The sequence below is a fragment of the Chamaea fasciata genome, unplaced genomic scaffold, assembly GCF_029207755.1.
Source record: "Chamaea fasciata isolate MVZ Bird 193981 ecotype frontalis unplaced genomic scaffold, bChaFas1.0.hap1 SCAF_26, whole genome shotgun sequence".
Taxonomy (NCBI): Eukaryota; Metazoa; Chordata; class Aves; order Passeriformes; family Sylviidae; genus Chamaea; species Chamaea fasciata.
In genome coordinates, this window is record NW_027094111.1 from 5,164,231 (window position 1) to 5,187,245 (window position 23,015).

General features: G+C 52.9%; 1 protein-coding gene and 1 long non-coding RNA gene across 2 annotated transcripts; both read left to right on the forward strand.

Moving 5' to 3' along the window:
- The first annotated feature begins 220 nt into the window (after positions 1-220).
- LOC136301474 (uncharacterized) lies at positions 221-2,221 on the forward strand. The gene is made up of 3 exons (XR_010723882.1): positions 221-606; positions 861-1,064; positions 1,717-2,221. It is a non-coding gene; the product is annotated as an uncharacterized lncRNA (long non-coding RNA).
- Positions 2,222-2,621: 400 nt separating this feature from the next.
- On the forward strand, positions 2,622-8,290 carry EDN2 (endothelin 2). Its single transcript, XM_066204538.1, has 5 exons — positions 2,622-2,762; positions 3,041-3,173; positions 4,229-4,348; positions 5,188-5,292; positions 6,349-8,290. The coding sequence occupies exons 1-5, from the start codon at positions 2,705-2,707 to the stop codon at positions 6,449-6,451; spliced, it is 519 nt and encodes a 172-aa protein (XP_066060635.1). The 5' UTR covers positions 2,622-2,704; the 3' UTR covers positions 6,452-8,290.
- Positions 8,291-23,015: the final 14,725 nt, after the last annotated feature.

Here is a 23,015-nt window from a genome sequence, read left to right on the forward strand (position 1 = left end):
GCAGCTGCTCCACCTTCTGTCTGGGCATTCTCCCTCACAAGGAGAGGGAGGCAAAGGCAAAACAACTTTTTTTTCGAAGGCAAAACAACTTTTTAAAGTATTGTTTTTCCACAGGAACTCCTTAGCTCTGGACAAAGCTCTCAGAGCTGGGTCAGTTCAAAGCCAGTTCAGTGCCAGCCCCACCTCGTCTCTGCAGGGTTCCCACATCCCTGCAAGAAACTGTGGCATTCATCCCCAGCCCCACATCCTTTGGGATCTCTGAAGCTCTGGTGCCAGACATCCCAAGGTGTGCTGCTCAGGTTGGTGCCTGCTCAGCATGGGAGGGATTTTCCTGGAGAAAAAAAAAAAAAGGAGAAAAAAAGGAGAAAAAAAAAAGAGAAAAAAAGGAGAAAAAAAGGAATTTTTTCTGCAGACACAGACGAGCATGAGTGTGTAACATTTGCTCCATTTTCAGTCTGGTGAGATTAATGGGAAATGAAGACAAGAATTGAGAAATCTTTGGATGAAAGGCCTGGTTTGTGAAGATGTTTTCGCACCTGGCACGACAGGCAGATAGCAGCAGACATCACATCTGGACACCTCCAGCCACACGCAGATTGCAGACAGGTACGTGGGGCTCCAGGTGCTCCTTGGAAACGCGAGCTGGGTGACAGAGCCCCGGCCACGAAACGCGGAGGAAATTCCTGGAACCCCAGATGCCCAAATCCCGGGATTATCCTGAGGCTCTGTGGCTCCTTGGTCTGTGTGTGACAGGGAGCAGCAAACCAACCCTCAGCACCGGTTCTGTCCCAGCCCTCACCCGCAGCACCCCTCAGAGAGAGCGCCCTTTTTTGTACGAAATGATGTCATTTTCTCGCCAGCCTTCCCCCGGGGTGAGCAAACACGGCTGCGTTGCCTTCCCCACGTCGAGGGGATCGTCTTTCAGCCCGCAGTGACCAGGGTGAGGAGCGCAGGAACGGCAGCCAAGGCAGATTTATTGTATCACTGGGCTGGCATCTGGAATGTCACACACAGCTCTGACATAACTCTGAAACTTGGCACAGCTGGAGTGTGGGCACTGACAGGTAATGCTGCTTTTGTGTTTCCCTGTTTTCTTTAGAATAATTGTTGCATTGATACGGAGGTTGAACGCTTCCCTCTGTTTGCTTTGTTTTATGAGCTCTGTCTTTACTTTCTTCTTAATTTACCATTTGCACTCTTCCTGATTTTCTCTGCCTGACACATCCTCTACTCTGTAATTTTCATGGCGTGCCCACACTTACATTTTTCATCCTCTCTGGCCTCTGTGCCCCCTCACTTCACGCCCTCTGCAAATGTCTGTGCTCTCCTGGGCAGTTTCTTTGCCCCCACTGTTTTCTTTTTCCCTGCACACGCCCCCTGTGTGCATCTTGCATGAGCACAGAGAGGAATCCCCTCTGCGGCTTGGACCGAGGGGATATCAAACCCTCCAGACTCTGCCTGCAGGACTGGAGTCATCACCTGCTTCACTTCCAGGAGCTGCTGTGAGCAGAAACTTTGGCTCAGGAGCAGTTTTCCTCACTCTCTCTCCCTGCTCTTTTCCTTATTTCCCCTTCCTTTCCCTCACGCACGTGTTCCTGTGCATGAGCCCTCACTGTGGCTGTAATTGCCACCACCTTGCATCTGCCCATGACAACAGGGCCATAAAAAAAGCTGAACTGATCATGGTAAACAAATAAAATACACTCCCTTTCCCAGGAACCTCTCGCAAAAGGCAAACGCGGTGATCTCGCTTTCCTAAAACCGCTTAGAGGCTTTGCCCGAGATCTGCCGTGCCTGGAACTACCATTCCAAGCTGGATCGGCGCTCCCAAGGAATTCAAGGTGCCCTGGAAGATGTGATCCATCCCTGGCACGGTCAGGACCCAGCACTTCCCCGGAGGAATTTCCTGCTCCTGCCTGACGCTCCACGAGCAAGGTGAAAGGCTTTGACTCCTCCTGGTGCATGCCTGGAGGTGACTGTGCTTCACATGATTCGCACCCTAAAAATGTGCAGATAATGTCGAATGCGCCACACGAACGCTGGAGTGAAATCGGACAGCGCTTGGGCAGATTTATTGCGAGAAATTTTAATTGCTTAGCGTAGCAAAGGTCTTAAAGTTGATTTAGAGGGAAAAATAGAGGAGAGAGAGAGAGCCGAGGCTGTCATTGCCCGAACTGAGCAGCAGTTTCAAGTGAGTTGATCAATTTACATTTTTATTAAAATAAACGAAGTCAAATTAAGACATTTCTTGTGAAATCTTGGCTTTGATCTTGAATTCTGCCCGGTGTGTGCAGTTTAAAGCATCCCCGGGGGCCGGGGGAGATACGGGGGGCTCCCAGGGGAACACTGCCTGCAGCCCCCCTGTGCTGGCTGCCTTCACCCGGGACCCCTCGGGGCACACCCCTCACCGCATCCCGGCCCCGCACACTCTCCCCGCTCGCCGGCACCTTCTCCCCGGAGCTGCCCGGGCAGAGGAACCCGAGGAGTTCTCCAGGGAGGGGCGGGGGCTCCGTGCCCGCCCCGCCGAGCCCGGCGTTCCCCGGGGGCGGAGCGGCTGACGCGCCGGGCCGGGGCTATAAAGCACCTGCCGGGCGCCCGGGGGCTCCAGACGCAGTGAGGCGGCTCCGCTGGAAGAGCCGGGAAGGGAAGGAAAGAAGGAAAAGCTCAGGAGAAGCCCCAAAGCCGGCAGCGCAGAGCCGCGGTCATGGGCAGCCACCCCGCCGTGCTGTTGGCGCTCGCCCTGTGCACCCTGCTGGAAGCCGGTGAGCCCCGGGCTGGAGCGGGGCTGGGTCCCGGGGGTGCCCGTGTGGGATGGGGGGACCCCCTGCACCCCCTCGGCGCGGGGAGGGGGCCGGGGATGCCCGGGCTGTGCGCGGAGGCTGCGGGCACGGTGCGGGACCCTCGCCCCGGGGTGCGGGTGCCGGGGGAGGCGCGGCCTCACCGCGCTCCGGCCGCTGTGGGGACATCACCGCGACCCTCCGAGGGGACACATACACACACGGGCTGGGCCGCTCATCCCTCCTTCCTCGTGCCGCTGCAGGTCTGGGCCATCCCCCGCCCGAGTCTCACCTGGCCGCGCCGCCGAGGAGCAAGCGATGTTCCTGCAACAGCTGGCTGGATAAGGAATGCATCTACTTCTGTCACCTGGACATCATCTGGGTCAACACACCTGGGTGAGCAGGAGCGCGGCGCTCGGGGTGATGGGCAGCGGCTGTACCTTCCTCCCGGGGAGGCTGGGAAAGGGTCCCGCTGCTCCGGGGCTCTGGCAGCACCTGCTGCGAGGTGCGCGGTCAGCCTGGAAGGGGACAAACTGTGCTGCTGCTGCTGCTGCCGCCGCTCAGGTGTCTGTCCAACCCCCGCGGGTCGGGGTGAAAGCGCAGGGCGCTGCTTCCTCCCGGGCTCGGCTTTTCCTGAGGTTTGCACCTCTGCAAAGCCCGGAGCAACACCGAGGTGTTGCGGCTGCGAGTCAGGAAAGTTCCTCTCCCCGCTCGCACGCCGTGAGCCCGGCTGCTGCCTGCCAGTATGGTTAATGAGGCGGCGGTGGGCCCGTGGCTGCCAAGCCCTGCCCTCAGGAATGCCGGAGCAGCTTTTCCCGGCGCGTTCAGACCAATGGCCATCGCACCGGGGCACAACACACGCGCTCAGGTGTGGTTAGAATCGCGCTCGCTGACATGCATTTACAACTCGCTGCTTGCTCGGGGAGTTGTTGCAGTCCCTGCCAATCCTGCAGCCTCTGGGAGGGGAGATTGCCATCAGAGATGGGGCAGGAGAGCGCTGGCAGCTCTGGGGGCAGGCTGTGAGCGCAGGAACCTGCTCTGGCTCCTCACGACACGGGCTGTGCCGTGTGTTAAAGCCGCAGGGAAGGAGGGCACTGGGGCTGCTGGGCCGGGCCAGCCGTGCTCCTCGGGAGCTGTGCCACCCATGGGAGCCGCCAGCTCGCCCAGCCCGTGGGGCAACCCCTGCACGGGCACCTGGGCTGCTGCAAGGAGGGAAAACTCCCCTTCCCCGGCAGCGCAGAGCAGCTATCCCCCGGCAGGGAGGGCTCAGGTAGGTGGGAGAGGAGCTGGAGTTCTGCTCAGACCTCCCAGTGACCTTTTAACCTTATACCTATAGATGAGTCTTTTATTATCCTGGCACTGGCTTGGCAGCCTCCCAGGACCCTGCTGTAAACCTGCTGGCCAATAAAAAGCTGGTGGCACGGCTGAATTCCTTTTGTTTTTTTTCCCAGGCACACCGCTCCCTACGGCTTGGGCAGCCCGCCAAGGCGGCGCAAGAGGTCGGCGGGCAGGTGCCAGTGCTCGCACTCCAGGGACAGCACCTGTGCCACCTTCTGCCAGGGCAGGCCTGGGTGAGTGCTGGGGGTGTCCCTGGGGGCTGCCCGGGGGAGAGAGCTGTGCTGTCTGCACAGCTCCCTGGGCATGGCTCTTTGCCAACAGCCGGGACCTGTCTGGTGGCTTTTTGGTCCCCTCCCCAGGGCCCTGGCAGTGTCACCAGGGGGGCTCTGGGTGTACAAGGGTCCCCTCCCGCAGCAGCTGAGAGGCAGCAGTGTCACCTCCATCCCTGCTGCTGGCAGGAGTGCTGGGTGTGCTGGTGGGAGGGGAGAGGTGGCAGCATGTAGGAATGGGACAGGTGAGGGCGTGGATTTTTGGGACGCCAGTGTCCCCTGCTGAGAGGGGAGAGCTGGCAGTACCCTGGAGTGGGGACAAGTGAGGGTGGAGCTTTGGGACATCAGTGTCCCCTGCTCAGAACAGAGACCTGGCAGCACATGGGAATGGGACAAGTGAGGGTGTGGATTTTGGGGACACCAGTGTCCCCTGCATGGCTCAGGGCTGCTCTGAGCTGGGACTCAGCAGCCAAATGTCCTGTGGCCACCTCAGTTTATGGCGCCTGTGGGGTCTCAGTTCAGCTTCAGCAGCGCTGCTGAAGGGAGGGGGAGTGAAGTGGCTGTGGGTATCTGTCATTAATTCCATGGCCAGGCAAGAGTTACAATCCCCGATCATTAAATGTGCCTGTGAATAGAGGAGCTCTGGCACGAGGGAATAGCGAAGTGAGCCCTAAATAGCTCCCAAATAGCTGCAATTAACCCTTCAAAGCCGTGCATTCAGCTGTCTGTCACCGGGCCAGGCTCCCCCTGAGCTCCCCGCAGCCTGGCTGTGGGTGGCTCAGCCTTCTCCTCTTGCTCTTTAGGTACCTGCAGGGTCTGAAGCTCCCCGTGAGCTCTGGAGCATCAGCAAGGGCTCTGCAGAGCGGTGCGTCGAGGCCTCCCCACCACGGGCTGCTGAGAGCTCTCAGGTGAGCAGGGCACTGTCCTTGTAGGACACAAAAGAAAGATCAAACTCTAAATATTTCAGAAGACAAAGAGCATAGAAAAAAAGGCTTTATTGTCTAATTTTTACTACTTTTTGTAAGGTGTTCCCATACACACTTAGCATGGTTGGTGAATAGCAACGACACCTCTCTGATCCCATTGGTTAACTAAGAAACATCAAAACACCAGCTAGAGAAAGATTGTTTTGGGAAAGGAGAGTTGTTAGCTTCTTCTCAAAACAGCCTTGGCATTCTCGAGAGATTTTTCCTTGGGAAAAAGTTAGCAGCTGCTAGCAGGCTGAAATCTCTCAGACCCAGAAATATCAAGCCCACAGGGCACCTAAACCCACTCTGAAAATTCATTACAAGCACTTGAAAATGTGTGGTTGTGGGCCCAGGCTGCAGTTACCACTCGGATCTGACCTTCTGCCACCTGCCTGCCTCCTCAAAATGACGAGTCTTGGCTGTTTGTGCTTTCTGTGGCACTGCAGGCTCCAGCTGAGGGAGCCAGGGCTGGCTCCCAAAACCATGCCCAAACCCTAACAGTGTCACGTAACATGTAATTCTTGATTGGAGTGGGGAGTTCCTCTGATGTGGGACAGGCAGATGGGTGATGGACAGAGGAGGGACAGGGGGATGGCATCGTGTAGGAAGATAATTTACTGGGCAGCAACTTTGGACCAAAGGACTGAGCTTTTCTAACCCCTCATCAGGGAATTGTGGGGAGTAGCAACAACTCCAGGAGTGTAACTGAGCTAAAGGGAGGTGGCAAATTAGTGAACTGGTGGCAATTAAATCAGAGGCAATGGGGACACTTTTAAAAGGCAGATTTGGGGAGGCAGCACTTTGGGTCATCCTTGGATCCTCTGCCACCTCGTTGGGCTCGGTGGAGCCCCACTGTGCCTTCATCCCTGCTCTTCCTTCCCCCATCTCCTGCCTGCCAGCAAATTGTGCTGAGGGGTGGATAAATGTGGTAATATGGGGTACTGAGCAGGGGGTAGATGGGCTGGAGAGTGACCACGGTGTCCCTTCTGTCCCCAGGGACCTCAGGGTGTCCAGCCCGCGCTCCGGCAAACGCTCCCGGAGGGACGCGCAGCCGCCGGCTCTGCCTTGGGAAAAAACCATCTGGAAGAAGAAGAGATAAAGACACGTGCACACCAAGCTCACCAGAAGAATCTGGAGTCCTGTGGGTGCCACCAGCTCTGCTGTCCGTTGTTAGAGCTGAAGGGAAGGCCGTGAGTGGAAGGAAAGTGGAAGTCTCCGTGTTGCTGCCGCACCAGCCAGCGCTCAAGGGACTGCTGCAAAAGGAAAAACTGTCTCTGCGCACAGCCAGAGAGGTGTCCTGGAGCTGAATTGTGCCTTTTTGGAGCAGCACCGGCTGGACTGTGCCCTGGAGCACTGGCCAGGGGCTCAGCCCACGTGTGGTGGGTGAATCACAGCGGGGGGGTCTGGGCAGTGCTGGGTGAGGCAGCCCCGAGCCCGTCCCTGGCCTGGGCTACTCTGCCCCGGATCTGTGTGACCTGGGCCAGCCGCAGTCACAGGCTTTGGCTGCCCACTGTAGTCAGGGATGAGCTGCTCCGGCCCCAGCCCACCTTTGCACGATTTTCTCTCGTCACTCAGTGCCTGTGGACAAGGCTCCCGTGGTGGAAACAGCTCCCAGTTTGTATTAAACCTTTATTTCAGCATCACCTGAAGCCAGGTGAGCAGGCAGGGAGGCACTTGCTGGCTGAGGAATCACTGAGGTGGATTCCCATGGAGGTGCTGGCTGTAGTTGAGGTGGATCAGTGACCCCAGGGATGGCACCAAAGCCCGGTGTGGCTGCTGCAGGGTTTGTGCAGGAGCCCCCAGAGCCAGGGCAGGCTGAGCGGAGCCCTGGGCTGGGTCACTGACCCCGTCTCCTCTCCCTGGACATACCCCCAGTGAGGACTTCCAGCTCCTGAACATCCCAACGTTCTCCCAGCTCTGCCTGGAGGGAAAGGCTGGGGCAGGGCACACAAAGCCTGGCTTGCTGCTTGGCTTAGGCCAGCTCTGAGTTGGGCACTGGACAGTAAATGACCAGTCAGGGAGAGCAGGTCACCGTGGGTGGGGAATGCATCAGGTGAGGGGCAGCCAGGTGGGAATGCTGTGGAGGGAAGGACTGGTTGGAACAGGGGATGGGACTGGAGGATCCTTAAGGTCCCTTCCAACCCAACCCCTTGTGATTTTGTAAGGCAGCACAGCCCTGTCTGAGCTTAGGCTCAGGTTTAAACCCAGATCTGCTGGCCTAGGGTAGGGGAGGAAAAATTTGGGAGCCCAGGGCCCAGAAACCAACCCAAGGCAGCCCCAGGGCTCCGGAGCTGTGCCACAAATGCACTTTTGTTTGCCTGGGCAGATTGAGCTCTGCAGGGAGCCGGGGCTGTCCCCTGGGCTGGGCAGGTAAAGAGCTGCTCCCCACCACTGGGTCCCTCTGCTGCCCATGCCACGACTGCTCAGGAGCTTTGGGAAGGCTGCTTGGGGATGGTGGTGGATCAAAACCTGTGCCTGTTGCAAGTGTAGTCCCGATGGACAAGAAAAATAATTCCTTGATTTTGCTTTGAGCCCCGGCAAGGGGGCTTAAAAGGGCTTAAAAATAAGACCAATTGATTGTATTGTGAATGAAACAGCAGATTAATCATTTGGTCCCCAAAGCTGCAGAGAATCTGTTCTTGTCTTTGACCTTCTGAAGGTTGGAGTCACTCTTAAAAAACCCAAAGAAGAAAAGCCCTGGAAGGGTTTGTTCCAAAGGAAATTTTGCACATGGGTTAATGTGAGTAATTTAAAATAAAACTACTGCTGTAAAGTACTCTGTCAATCTCCTCGTGTGTGTAACGTCCCATCCTAAGTGACTGACTGCACACTTGCTATATGTAGCATCCTGAAATCTGTGTATTTATTTAAATCTATTGATTTTTTTTTTAAGACAAAATTTCAAGATCTAATTTGTAATAAATAATGACAACAGTCAGTGGTGCTCTCCTTCTTTATTTGGTGGCCCGGGGGTGGTGGGTGACGTGAGAGGGATCCAGGCGGCCGAAAGGGAGCGGGAATGGGGAGGCTGGGAATGGTCCTGCTCCTTCATTTCAGTTCAAAGTGAACCCATCCAGAATCCACCTGGCTGAATTGAACATTCCTTAACTTCAGCACCTTCTTCCTTCCCGGATTTCTCTGGGAACAGGGGTGGGAAGTTATCCCAGGTTGTTGTGGATGTGGGACCAGTTTGGATCCTGGTGGTGTTTGCCCATGGCTGAGTCCAACCCTTCCCCAGGCCTGTGGGGTCAGCAGGGCAGGGACAGAGCTTTAGATCCGGGAAGGGATCATTAAAAAATTATCATTATTATACTATTATCGGCATATTATATTAGTTTATTATTACATATAGTTCATAATTAGATATTATAAAAATAATATATTAATATTATATTTTATATAATATAAAAATATAATATATGAATATCTTTTATAATATAGTATTTTATATTAGTTTATTGTATATACAAATAATAAATTTAACATAAATATAAACTTAATACCAATATGCTTTATATAATTATATAAATATATGAATAGATTAACTGTATATTTAACATAAATATAATTTATATAATATAATTAATTATTACACTATTATTTATAATTTTTTAATTTTTTATTGTTCTCACTATTGCTATTATTATTATTGTTATTATTACAGCTCAAAAGGCATCATCTAAAGGATGATGTGGAGATGCTGAAGGCTCAGGAGGGGCTCCAGCCTTTCCTTATTCCCTGATTTTCCTGGTTGAGCTGCCTCTCCCACGGCCAAGCCTCCACCTCAGGGCTTGGTGTGAAAACCAGAGTCCTTCAGATGTTTCTGTGGCAATAAATCCTTGTTCTCCTGGGACTTACGTGGGGAAGGAACGTGATAAAAAGGACCTGGAGTTACATGTAAAATGGGGGGGGAAAAGCACCTTGAAACACTGCAAAATTCCCGTGTAATATGTAAAATATCCACGGTGAAATTCTCCCCTCCCCTGCTCAGCTGAACTCCAGAACAGGCCTGGAGCTGTGCCCATTTTGGTGGATTTCCATGGTGTCCAGCTGGGGGGAATGAGGGAAATTAGGACTTTGTACAATTCCCAGGAATGGTTTCCTGTCCCTCTGCAATGTCCACTGAGCCAGCCCTGGGTTTTTATCTTCCTGAAATCCCAAAGGAACCTTAGTCTCGGAGGGGAAATATCCCTGTTTGGGATAATCAGGGGGTCCTGGCACCAGGGGAACAGCAGACTTTGGGAGATGGGACCTCCAGCTCTTCCACAGGGTCTGGTCTTGGAGCAAAGAGGGAAAATCTGAAATAATCACTGGGGTGGGGGGAGAGTTTTCGGAGCCCTAAGATCAATTAACAGAGGAAAACTTGATATAGGAATAATGAGAAATATTCCAGGGAGGTTCCCCCACATCCAAATGGGGAAACTTTGGACTCACCAGTAAGAACCAGAGAAAGAAATCCCAAACATTGCCCTGATCCCAAAACCTCAGCAGAGCTCCAGGCTGGGATGTCCTACAAGTGCCACCAAGGACTGAGGGACACCGCGAGCCTGGCAGGAGCCTGGACTGATGCCAAGCCCTGAGCAAAGCCTTGGGGCACAGCTTTAATTGCCAACCCTAATTAGCCAACACCCGAGGGAAGGAGATGCTGAAGAACATCTTAATTAGGGCACAGAGGGATAAGGGAGGACTGTGCTTATTCCTGAGGTTATTGGATTTGCTGATAAAGATTAGCTGGAGGAGGCGTGTTTGATAAATTCTCACAGGTAACAGGAAAGAGCAGGATAACAAAACTTCATTGAAGTGGGAAATCCAGGAAATCAAGCAACTTCCAAAGGCAGTTCTGAGCATGAATGATGGGGCATCTTTAATGAGATGCAGCTTTTTTCCTACTGACAATTCCCATCAAAATGGACACCTTGTGCCTTCCCATTTTTCAGGAATTCCTGGGAAAAAAACCCTTCCCTGAAGGCCCACGGGCAGCAAACTCTGAGACACTTCTGTCCTCATCAGGGTGGGCAATGTTTTTTTTTTTTTCTGGGACTTTGTTCCCTTTCAATATTTGTTGAACTGGTTCTGCCTGGGAGAAGCCGTGGTGACACAAACCAGGACGAAGCTGAAAGGAGCAGTCCCAGGAGGAGCCAAACCTGCGGATGGGGCTCTGACAGGCCACCAGCACCACGCAGGTTTTGCAGGTACCACAGAAATGGCTTTTTTTGGTGATTTTGGCTTCTCATCTCAGAGGGAAGGAGCTGCAGGAGAAATCTGAAATGGATTAAGGGATCACACAATTAAAAATTGCATTAATTAGTTGTGCTGGGCAACGAATGAGCTCCCACAGGGGAAACTGTGCCCCCTGTGCCACTGCCTCAGCCTGGAGGAATTGTCATCCCTCAGTGCCCCTGGAGCACGCTGGAAGCACGGCCTGGAAAACAGGGAATGAGCACCTGGCTGAGCATCTTTCCCTGGGAATTTGTGGGGAAAACGTCTCAAGTGCTGCATTCCAAAGGGGAGGGAATGGCAAAGCTGATCTGAGAGACTTTTCCAGACTCTGGGATCTCTTCTTGCCTGTGGTGGGGCTGCTCTGGCAGCAGCCACGACTTGGAGAGGCTGGAAAATCCAGCTGGGAGTTGTGAGAGCCCCAAAGGAGGCTGGAAAATCCAGCTGGGAGTTGTGAGAGGCTGGAAAATCCTCTCCCATCTCCCTCCAAAGCCAAGGATGTCCCCTTGGCTCATCCCTTAATTCTGGCCCCCTCTGCCCATCCCCTGCAGTGCGTGGTGCCCAGTAAAGTCACCCTGACGGCTTTTCCAGTTTCCATCCACGAAAATCTCCCCGCCTTCATTCCAGCGCGACAGTTCAGAGAAGATCTGAGGTGGGGAATGAGCCTCTCCCCAGGGGTCTGATGGCAAATCCGAGGTGCTGCTCCGTGACTTTGCTGTTAAAAGGGAATAATTCTCCCTCCAGCTCCCTCGAAGGGGGAGGAGGAGGAGGAGGAGGAGGCAGCACACACGGAGCAATTAAGAAAAATGTCTTTGACCTTCAGCAACTTAATCAGTTGCCAGTGTTCTTCCTAATAGTGTGCTAATGGTTAAGTTCTTCTGGCTGCCATAAAAAGTGCTATAACTGGAGGCTACAATAAAGTGCTGATCAACCCATCAAGTGAGTCAATCCAAAAGTAATATCTGTCTTTGTAATGACTGCAATAAAAGCCATGCCAAAGCCAGGGGATGACGTGAATGAGAATGCTGCTTCATTATGCCGGGCTGCTCTGCTGGGTGCTTGTGCCACGCTCCCCACCCGCTCTTGGGTGACATTGCCCCCCCTGCCTGGGGGAGCAAAGCCTGGTATTTGTGTGGCCGGTGCTCCAAGGACAGTCCTGAGGGGTTTGGGCAGATCTCCACCCAAGCCAAGTGGAGTTTTGGTGCGGAAAAAGGTGTTGAATTTGGGTTGGGGCCGTTCGTCCTGATAAAATGCAGGGGGGAGCGTCACTGCCGTTCCCTTAATGAGAGGCTGGGGCTGGGAAAAGGGGGAAAAGGGTGGATAAATTTTAGGAATTCTGGTGTTAGGGGCAGCAGGGTGGAGGTTCCCTGTGCTAAAAAGGGATTGATGACGGGAAGCAGAACGAGGGAAAAGCCGGGATCGATCAGGGAGACCCTTCCAGGCACTGGCACGGATCTGAGATTAAACTGAGGTTGGCTGAGGTTAAACCCCATCCCTGAGTCTTTGCTAGGGAAGGCAGAGACCAAGAGCCCTTCAAAGGTCACTCACAGGTGGAGGAGCAGAGGGGCTGGGGGATCTTTCCCTGCCTTGTGTTGATTTTCCTGGGATCTGGGGGCTCTTGGCACTCCCAGGCACTGCCCAGGGCTGCACAGGGCAGGTTTTTTTCCGTGCTGCCCTTTGCAAAGGCACAGGTGAACAACAGAGCAAAGCACCCCTGGAAAATCTGGAGCATCCCACTCGGGGAACGGCTCTGGGATGGAGCACAAAGGGCTGAGGAACACCTGCTGCTGCCTTCCTCCAAAACATCCCGGTGCTCCGGGATCCCCGCGGGCACAAAGGACGCCGAGGAGCGGGAGCCCAGCGTGGGGCTGGTGGCAAACACGCCGCCGCCTTTCAAGGAACAGCGGAGCAGATTCCTCCCCCATCGGCAGGGAAAACAGGATGCAGGCCGCATTCCTGCTCCCACAGACAAGGTTCTCCACAGCGGCACAAACACATTGCTCAGCTCCAATTAAAGCCCGGCTTTATATCACCTTGCTGCTGATAAGGCTCTGATTAATGGAAGAATTGTCTTTTTTCTTTTTTTTTTTCTTTTTTTTTTTTTCCTCCCCCAATAAAGCCCCGGTGTTAATTGTTTTTTCCCCTCTCGCATTTCTTGTTTCAAAGGCGCTTTCGAGGAGGGCTCGCTGATTGTGCTGGAAGTTGTGTGGGAACACTTAGTCTCTTCCTGGTTTTGTTTTTTTTGGGGGCCAAGCGCTGCCACTGGGAGCAGCAGCAGGTCCAAGAGACGAATCAACCCGGCGAAATCCTGCCTCCCGATAAACAAGCGCAGATCCACGTGTTTGTCCGTGACACAGAAAGCGCCAGAACAATAATTCGGTGCCTTTTGCCAGGTTTGTTTCCTCTGCAAGAGCCGACTTCCCCGGCGGAGCCTCAGGTGCGTAGCAACAGCTCAGCAAAACAAAAGGCAGCCCCGGCGAGGCTTTAGGAAAACACGATCCCGGTCCGAAGGGTGGGGCTGGGCTTTCCATCGGGCCTGGGCTCGGCCCCACGGCCCGGGAGCTCCCGGGAAGGGCTGTGCAGCCACGGCACAGGAGCTGCTGCTCCGCGCCCTGGGTGATGCGCACGTGTGTCACACCTGGTGTGTCGCACCTGGGGCACAGCGCGGGAATCTCCTGGAGAAAATGGCGTTTTTCAGTCAGCCAAGAGCCCCTCCTCTCTGCCCTCATGGGTGGTGGAAGGTGGGGATGGATCCATCGGCACCTGCCTGGTGCAGGGGCCCCTGCTGGGGGACACACCTGATCCTGCCTCTGCCCTGGTGCAGGGGAGGAATCAGGTGAGAAATCAGGTGAGAAATCAGGCGAGAAGTCAGGCCCTACAGATCCTAACCCAGGTATGGACTCAGGTGAAAACTCAGGTGAGAAATCCTACAGAAAAATGGACAGCCTACAGAAAAATCCTACAGATTTCTCAGCTGAGAAGGATTTCTTGGGTGAGAAGTCCTACAGATCCTGACCCAGATAAGAACTCAGATGAGAAATCAGCTGAGAAATCAGGCCCTTCAGATCCTGGCTCAGGTAGAACTCAGGGAAATCTCTGGCCCTGCAGATCCTGATTCAGGTAAGAACTCAGGCCCTGTAGACCCAGGCTCAGTAAGAACTCAAGTAAAACTCTTACTCTGGCTCAGGTAAGACCTGAGGTGATATCTCAGGCCCTGCAAACCCTTGCTCAGGTAAGAACTCAGGCCAGAAGTCAGGCTCTGCAGATGCTGGTTCAGTAAGGACTCCGGCTCAGGTAAGAGCTGAGGTAAGATCTCAGGCCCTGCAGACCCCAACCCTGGCAGAGCTGACGCCCAGGGCCAGCAAGGACACCCCTGCAGTGCCCTTGACACTGCCACCGCCCCTGGGGGCATGGGAGGGGACAGGCTTGGAATGCCAGACCCAGCCTGGCTTTCCCCAGCAGGAGCTCGGAGGGGCAGGATGTGCAGGAGAAAAGCAGGGCCTGGTAAAGGGCTCGGAGTTAACGGGGGAAATGCTCAGCTCAAAGCCTGCCTGGTGCACAGCAGGAGGTTCTCCTGCTGCTCTCACCTGCAGGAACACTCAGCTCTCTGTGCCCGGGGCATCTCCTGTTGGGTGACTGAGCCAGTCCCCACCATCACCTCTGTCCCACCCCTGCTCCCTGCCTGTGCTGTGGGATGACTGAGCCCTTCCCTCAGTCAGGGCAGCCGTGTCCTTTCCTCTTCCACACTTGAAGCTTTCCACACTTTCTCTCCCCATCTCCACCCCACCGCTCTGCTCTCCTGCTCCCACTTTTCCTTCCCCTTCCTTTATCTCTCTACCATTTTGTTGTTACTACTACTCCGATTCATTCCATTTCTTCCTTTCACCTTTTCCTCTCCGCTTTTCCCCGCACTTTCCACAGCAGGTGAGTTTTTGTGTTTAAGTAAAAATAAAATAGGACAACAGGAAAGAAATGGGATGGGGCACAGAGGTCAAGGCAGGGGATGTGGAGCAGTGAAAGAGAAAGAAGCAGCAGGAAAGGGCATCCCAATGTCAGCTCACGCTTCTGGGGTGGGCACCGAAATGAGTCGGCCTCATTTACATTAAATATTTATATTAAATACGTGACATTTCTATTACCAAAGGCACCCACCCACAGGCAGAGCCCACCCCAGCCCAGTGGGGATGAGCAGCTCACGTCCCACTGCTCAGGGGAGCTTCTCCAGGGCACAGGGCCTGGCTCCAAGCTCTTTTCTGAGCTGTTTTTGAGCTCTCGTTGTTTCTGTGGTGGTTTCCCAGGCTCCGGTGGGATAACCCAGCTGGGAATGGCCTTGGGGGATCCTCTGAGCAAGAGCCAGAGGGCAGGAGTGCCCTGGGGAGCCAGGGGAAGGTGACACCGATTCTGTGCCCAGCTCTGGGTGCTGTGCTGGGCACGGGACCCTCTCCCAGCACAGGCTCGGCCTCTGGGGGCTGTGGGTGGGAGAACTGGGCTGCTCATGAGCTTGGCCAAAGTCCCGTTGAGGTGCAGATTTATGGCAAGCCTTGGGCCCAGCAGCGAAAGGAGCCATGAGAGGCAGCAGGGAGAATTCTCCAGCCTGAACTGAGCAAAGTGTCAAACCCGGTCCTTCCAACCTCACAGTGTCGCTGCAGAGGATGAGGGAATGGAAGAGAAGTTTTTGGGCAGGATGGAGGGACCTGGATCCCTGGGCAGTGTCGCTCTGATTTTTTCAGCCTCCTGGTGTTTTACATTTCTGTACTGGAGTTCTCACGCCTTGTAACACAAACAAAAGGTGATGTTTTGTAGACTGTGCATTCCTGCCCCTTCAGGGTTTGTTCATTCTCAGCCTGTTTTGTGACGTGTAAAACCTCAGGTGAAAGGCGCTGAGCAAACACAGAGCTCCCACACACGTCCTAAATATAAAATTATCCCTTTTTGCTGCCAGGGGGATGTGGCAGCTCTTGGACATGGCAGGAAAAGAGGGCTCAGCAATGCCCTGGGGATCTGTGGGCACGCTCCGTGTGTGCCATTCCCTTGGGAAAACAGGAGTTTTCCAAGAGCCTGAGGCTTCTGCCCCTTCGCACCCTCCTCCTTCTGCCTTTCTCCTCCCTTCCACCTCGAGCTACTCCTTCCAGCTCACCCCACTCTGCTGGGAGAGGATCCATGGGGGCAGCTGGAGAGTCCTCAGGGCCGTGACTCGTGGCTTTGGGAAAGGGGGATGAAAATCGGGGGGAAATAAAGTGGAGCTACTTAAATAGAGACACTCTGTGAGTTCAGTTCCTGAGAGCCCTCGGTTCAACTGCTGTTTTATGGGTCATATCCCCAGAGGGTTTTGTAAAGTACTTTTCTCTCTTAGCTCAGAAATGTTAAAGATCACGGATCTGTATGAAAATGACTCCACTTCAACACTGACTTCAACATCTGGCTGTGTAGAGAATGTCAGTGTGGGTCTATTTAAAGGCTTTTTTTTTGATCCTGAGCCAGCAAATGTCATGTCTGAAGTGTGCTTTTCAACAGGGAGTCTCTGCGGAAAGAGCGGAGTCTCACATCCCACCGTGGATCCATGAGCTGGGGTTTAAGGGAGATGTCAAATGCAGGTTCTAACTCCAATTGCTGCATCGTGGTGTTGGGGAGGGATTTTTCCCTTTCCAGTGAAAATCCTGGAGTTTCAGCCCACCTGGGCACGGTGCCAGGCTGTGTCCTGGGGTGCCCAGCACAGGATGAGGAGCAGTGGACGTAGAATAAAACACAAGTTCCACCTCAGCATGACAGGGAGCTTCTTTCCATGGAGCTGCCCAGGGAGGGTGTGGAATCTCCCTCCTGGGGTACCCCAAACCCTCCTGGATGAGTTCCTGTGTCACCTGCTCTGGGTGTTCATCCCTGCGCAGAGCTGCGACTCCAGAGGTCCCTTCCTACCCCAATATTCCATGATTCTGACATTCTGTGGGCAGCTGTTTGTGATATCTTGGGCACAAACCCATTTTTCTGCCCCCTGGAGCCCTCCAGGCTCCTCTGTGTGTTTTTGGCACCCTGGGAGCCCAGTTCCCACTGCCTGGGCCCTGCTGGATCTGCCCTCTCGGATCAGGGAGAGCCCGGGCAAGCTGCAACAGCACCTCCACATCTAATGCTTTGTTCAAGGGCTGCTCTCTCTGTGTCACCTTTGAATTTTCGCCAATTAGCCTCTGGAGCGTGATTTAAATATTGTTGCTAATGTTAATGGAGGGTGTGCATGTTTTTGTATTTACAGCTCGCCCGCAGGCCTGGAATAACACTTGTCATCCAGACAGGAGAAGGAGCAGCAGGGTCAGAGTGCTGGCAGGGGAGAGGAGGAGAGGTTTGCTGCCCATCAGAGATGTCCAGTCCTCCTTGAGGTCCTGCTCAACCTCCAGAATTGATGATTTTGTAGCTGTGTTTCTTCAGAACCCCTTGAAATGGGTGACAGAGCTTCATCCCTGGTGTGAGTTTTCAACTGCCCCCGGAAAGGCTGAGATGGGGAAGGAGGACAAGACAGGTCCTGGTGTTCCCTGGTGTCCTGAGTGTGGAGGGAGCCACTTGTGGCTGGGATCAGAGCAGTGATTTGCCCAGACCATCCCACCCTGTGTAGCTCCAAGCTGTCACCCTGATTTTCCGCCTTCTGATGTGCTTTCATTCTTGGGCTGGAGCTTTCTCCCACATGTAACATAAATAAAGACTAATATTTTGTAAATACACATTCCTTCCAGGGGGAAGGACAAACTGATGAACTTCCAAGTTGACCAGTGGGGTCAGAGAGGTGTTCCTCTCATCCCCCAATCCCTGAACAGTTTCCAAACCCTATATAAACCCCAAATCATAATAAACTTTCTCTTTCTCTCCTCACTTCTCAACCTGACGGGTGAGTGTCGTTCTTTTCATGTCCTGCTTGCAACACCAAGCCAAAGAATGAACGAACCCCTGTTCCCAGCACGTGGGGAACCTTCCAGGGCTCCATGGGGTGGTGCAGGGGGTCGTGCTGGGGTTTGCAGCACAACCAGGGTCAATTGAAGGTTTCTCTGTGGCTCTTGGTGCTGCTCCCACAGAAGGAATTCATCTTTGTGAGGTTCAGAGCTGCACTGCCTGAAGAAGGGGTGGAAATGAGGAGCTGAGAGAGAGGTGCTGCTCCCTGGGCAGGGGGTGAGACCCCTGCAGCTGCACAGAGTGGGGAAGCAGGGACACAGCCGCCTGTTTGCTGCTCCCCTGGAGCTGGGAACACCTGGGAATGCTGGTGATCTCCAGCACGAGGTGTGTGGGGAGACCTCTGCCTGAATTTCCTGGAGGACAACTCGAGGACTGTGACCGAGCAAAGCTTTCTTGGGTCACATTCACCATTTCACAGAATCACAGAATCATTCAGATTGGAAAAGACCTCCAAGATCACCAACTCCAACTTTTGACTGAATCCCACCTTGTCACTAAACCAGACCGTGAATTGCCACCTCTGCTGGGTTTTTGAGCGCTTCCAGGGCTGGGCACTCCCTCACTGCCCTGAGCAGCCCCTTCCGATTCCTTGTGAGGTTTTTATCTTCTTGTCTTCTGTTAGAGCTGGGGTTAACACTCGAGAGACGCAGTTTTTCCTGTTCAGACTCAGATGTTTATTAATTCTTATCTATAGCTCAGTCTCACAAGCTGTGAACTCTGGCTAAGAAGGTGAAAAATGGCTCTGTCTCTAACTCTTTCCAAGGTCTTTTAAGCACTAATGGTCCAATAATGAGATGACACCTGTATTATTTATACTTTTAACACAATGACCAAACACCCGAGGTCAGCAATGAGGATTTTCTTACCTAATTACAATACACCACCCAGGCCCATGAAGAGGAAGGTGAAAGAAGAAGAACTTAGCCAACACCCTAAATCGTCCACAACCCCAGTGCTATCACTCAGTTTTGGAAGCCTGTTCCACGGCCTCAGGTCAAATGCAGTGTTTTCTTGATGGTCGGTGCCTGTCAGCACAGAAAGCCTGAAATTCTCAGCCTCCAGGGTTCCAACAATTCCTTCCAGAGGAGAATTTTTTCCTAATGCCCAGCCTGAGCCTCCCCGGTGCCAACCCAGATTTCCCCACCTATTGCCACCAGTTAGGTGGCATTTCCACAAACACATCATTTCTGAATTTCACTTTCACTTTCCGTGTGAGGAGCCTGGCTGGTGACAGGGAATCAGCACAGCCTCTTGACGCTGTTTTACACCACAACGACACAGACTCCGAGATTCAGAAGGCTGAAAATGACTCCTCTATTTTTGGGATGTGTCTCCCTTTTATACTGTTTTATACAGGCCAATTTGATTGGTGACACAAAGACAAACCTCTTCGCTCACATTGGTCAGAGCAGAGGGACAGCAAGAAGAAGTTCCTCTTAGGAAAAGGAATGAGTAACAAAGATACAGTTACAAAAACATTTCTCCTGTTTACAGAAAATTCCCTGGGAAAAGAATTTTAGAAAATTAAAACTTTCAGGCACAGAACCATGGCTACAGAGGAGGATGCTGGTGCTGCAGCCCAGGGATCCTGGTGGCACCACCTTGGAAGCAATTCTGAACCTGATAAGAGAGTTTTGCTTACGGGTGCAATCAGGGAGGAATGCAGGACAATCTCTCCTTCTGTTGACCTACCTGTGACACTGATCTAGAAAATTACCAGGTGTTTAAAGAAGCAATTCTGAAATCAATGGATGGTGCTTCAAGGAAATCTGTTATGGTTTATTGTTATTGTGACTCTTGTCCTGTACTGGGACTGTGAATAATTAACTCCGTGTGCTGTAGCATGAATGAGTTTTATGCTTTTTTTTTTTTTTTTCTTTTTTTTTTTTAACTGCATTTGTTTCTAGAAAAGCCAGGCCCAGCTTCTCAGAGTGGAGCCAACAGCAGCTTCTGGATGGAGCCCCCAGCTCAACTAAATAAACCTGGCTGGTGCACAAGTTGTCACTCTGAGCATGGTTTGCAAGCAGCAGTGAACGAGTTGTGAGGCAAAGCAGAACTCTGAGCTCCTGGGCACTGCCCAGGCTGACCCAGCCCTTCTTCACAAAGGAAAAAAAACTTTAGCGTCACTTCAAAGGTTTCAAGTGTATTTAATGAGTTTCTTTTACTCTCTTAAAACCCGTTGGAGATGGTTCCCTCTGATGGGTAAAAATGGAGAGACTCCCACAGGGAGAAGCTGCTCAGAGACATCGGCTTGAAGGACAAGGGAAATGATCTTGGTGATCCCCAGTTCTGATCCCAGCCCACAGGGAACCACGCTCTTGCTCCAAGAATATCGGATCTGCCCTGGAAGTCAGGGGTGGGTGGTGGGGGGGAAGGCTGCAAGGCCACGAGAAATCAAGAAATGTGGGATAGTGAGCTTTAATCCTCTCCCAGAGCCGGGAAGAAAATGCGTCAGTCATGGAATTATGAATGCAATGCCCAGATTCTGGGTAATCCATTTGGAGGTGGGACATGGAGAGACCACTTTGGTAATGTTTTATTTTAACTGGGCAACTCCCTGAGACCTGCTGAGCTCTGAGGCACAAGGAGCAGGACAGGCAGTGCTGAGGGCAGTTTGGGGTTAAAAAAGAGCTGTAATTTTAGGGCAGAGCCATTTGAGTGGCCAGGTTTGTCTGCAGGAAAGAAACGAGCCTGGCTTTGGAAAAAACTGGTTTTGTCTTTGGTAAGCCCAGACTGAGGAGCTGCCTTGGTGCCGGGAGCAGGTCCCAGGAGACTTTGACAGAGCAGCTTTTTGCCCTGGCCTTGGCCCTGGGGGTTTGGAAAGGGTGGAATATGCAATCCCTCATGGAGAAAAGGGATTTGGTAAAAGAGTGATTCTGCTCTTCCTTTGGAAAAGGGTGATTCTGCTCTAACCTTGTGCTGCAGGGCTGAGCTGGGACTTGGATGCCTTTGGGCTCTGAATTCCATTTTGTCTCCTCCAGAGCACCTCAGATGAGATGGGGCTTTGTACCAAGGTGGGAATGAGACCCTCCAGCATCTCCTTCCATGCCCAGGGTCCCAGATTATCACCAGGTTTGGGGTAAGAAACCTTCCTAAAATGAGCTTGGGAGATTCTCCTTCCAAATAAGGAGACACTTCATTATGAAGAATAAGGAGGCAGGGTGGAATGTTCAATTCCTCTTGGAGGAAAGGAGTGTCCTCCCTGGTCCCTGATAAATCAGTTTTTCCGAGCTAATCTCGTGCTGCAGGGCTGAGCTGGGACTTTGCTGCCTGTGGGTTGTGAATTCAGCTCTACCTCCTCCAGAACACCCCAGATGAGACAGGATTTTGTACCAAGGTGGGACAGAGACCCTTCTTCCATGCCCAGGGCCCCACCTCATCACCAGGTTTGGGGTAAGAAAACTCTCCTAAACTGAGTTTGGCAGCTTTCCTTCACTTATGCCAAAACACAGAGGCACAAAGGTTTCTGGGTTCACCCCTCACCCAAGCCGTGTCCTGCTGTCAGAGACACTCCAGGGTTCCGATCTGGCCAGACACTCAGACGTGCTGAGCACGGAGCTCTGCCCAGCAGCACCCCGTGGTGCTCTTCCCTAGGAAATGTTGATTTAACCCTCTCAGGAATCATCCCCGCTCCTCGGGGCAGTGCTGCTTTGAAGTGGTTACCAGCCTGGTGAGCAGTAAGTGCAGGGCGTGGTGTCTATCTTCGAGGCAAGGGTGGCATTCTGTTTCCTGGGGACAGAAGCTTTAATAAAGGGAGTTTCCCTCCTTGCAGTGGGCAGGTATGAGGCAGCTGCTGTTCTGGGGAGCCAGGTGAGATGCAAAATTTGGTGGAAAAAAAAAAAACCCCACAGTGGAATGGTGCTTTTTGTTAAGGCCACTTGTTCAGTGGCAGAAAAAACTTAAAGGTCCAACTTAGTAGGACACAACTTTGAGTGATTTAAGAAGTCTCTGTTGCTGCTCAGGACTGAATCAGACCTGCAGACCCAGCTCTGCTTTGTGGGGGATCTGGAGTGATGCTCACCTTGGTCCCAAAAGGGTTAATTCAATTTCTGCTGTGCCTGTGGACTTTTAGCAGGGAAACAAAGCCTGTGAACTTTGGTGCCAACCTAGATGATGTCTGGGCTGTGCAGAGGTGATGGCAGGAAAATCCCTCAGGTGTGATGCTGGAGCGAGGAGCAGGGGCTGTGCAGGGGATAAAACTCCATGGATCGGGGTTTGCACTGCAAACACGGAGATTTTCTTGGCTACTTTTCCCCCAGCTTTGCCCCACCAGCGCTGCATTTGGTACAACAGCTGCCACCAGAGGCAGAGCTCCAGCTCATCGCTGTTGCAAAACACCAGGTGAGGTGTGAGAGATGCTCCCAGCCCGTGCTGCAGCCGGTGCTTACTCATCCCAGCGGGCGCAGAGCTGGTCCCTGGGCATTTGTGTTGGCAGCTCTGCTGGAACACCTTCCCTTTTGGCAGTGGTTATGTAAGGAGCTAAAAATGCTGGGGTGACTCACGGCTGTCTGAGCAGAGCTGTTGGAACAGGAATGGAGCTCTGAATTCCCCCAGCGAGGGGTGCACAGCGGGCCCTGGAGACCTCGCCCCGCTTGGTGCTGCCCCTGTTGGAGACCCTCCTGCTCCAGGGGGTTCTCTTTACTCTCACTCCCCACTCCTGCTCTCCAAATGATGTTGGAGCCCCTCCAGAGCTTGTCAGCCATGCCTCTGATCCCTTCAGCAACTTTTACTGGGGCCATCCCAAGCCCCTCTTATCTCTGGGCCTCATCTTTTCTCTTTTAAAAGATACCTTTACCTCCCTTTATCTGTTCTCGCTTTCCATTCTCCTGCTCTCTTCCGAAGGAAAACTCCAACCCAGAAGCCGCTGGAGCTAAGGGATGCTGGGTCCAGGTTATTTTCCTTCTTCATGGTCTTGTGCTCTATCCACTTGTGGATACCTTGGTGTTTTCCATCCTTCCCAGCCTGACTCGATCCTCCCCTGATCCATGTTGGGGTGTCCTTCTCCAAAGGAGACTCAGGGAACACCCCAGATCTTCTCCCAGGAATGACTTTCCCTGATCTGGGCTCGTATTTGAGTTCTCCATCTGATCCAAGAGAGGTCTCCACCCACGAGGCAAATTTGTACTTTTGTGGGCTCGTCGTGCCACCTCAGAGGCTTTGTCCCACTGTCTCCAAAGGGATGTGATTTCTCCATAAGTGATGGAGATTCACAATTGTATTTGCCCTCAAGTTTTCAGCCCGTTGTGCTCCACAAACCTGGACTCTACACCCACACCACAGGAGGTTGTAGCCAGGAGGGTTCAGCCCCTTTCCCCAGACAGCTGGAGATAAACGAGGAGAAACAGCTCCAAGTTCTGCCACGGGAAGTTCAGGTTGGATATTGGGGAAAAATTCTCCAGTGAAAGAGTGGAGAATTTTAAATATTTTAAATCTTTGCTGCCCAGGGCTGCTGAGGTCACCATTCCTGAAAGTGTTCAAAAACCAAGCAGAAGTGGCACTTGGAGATGTGGTTC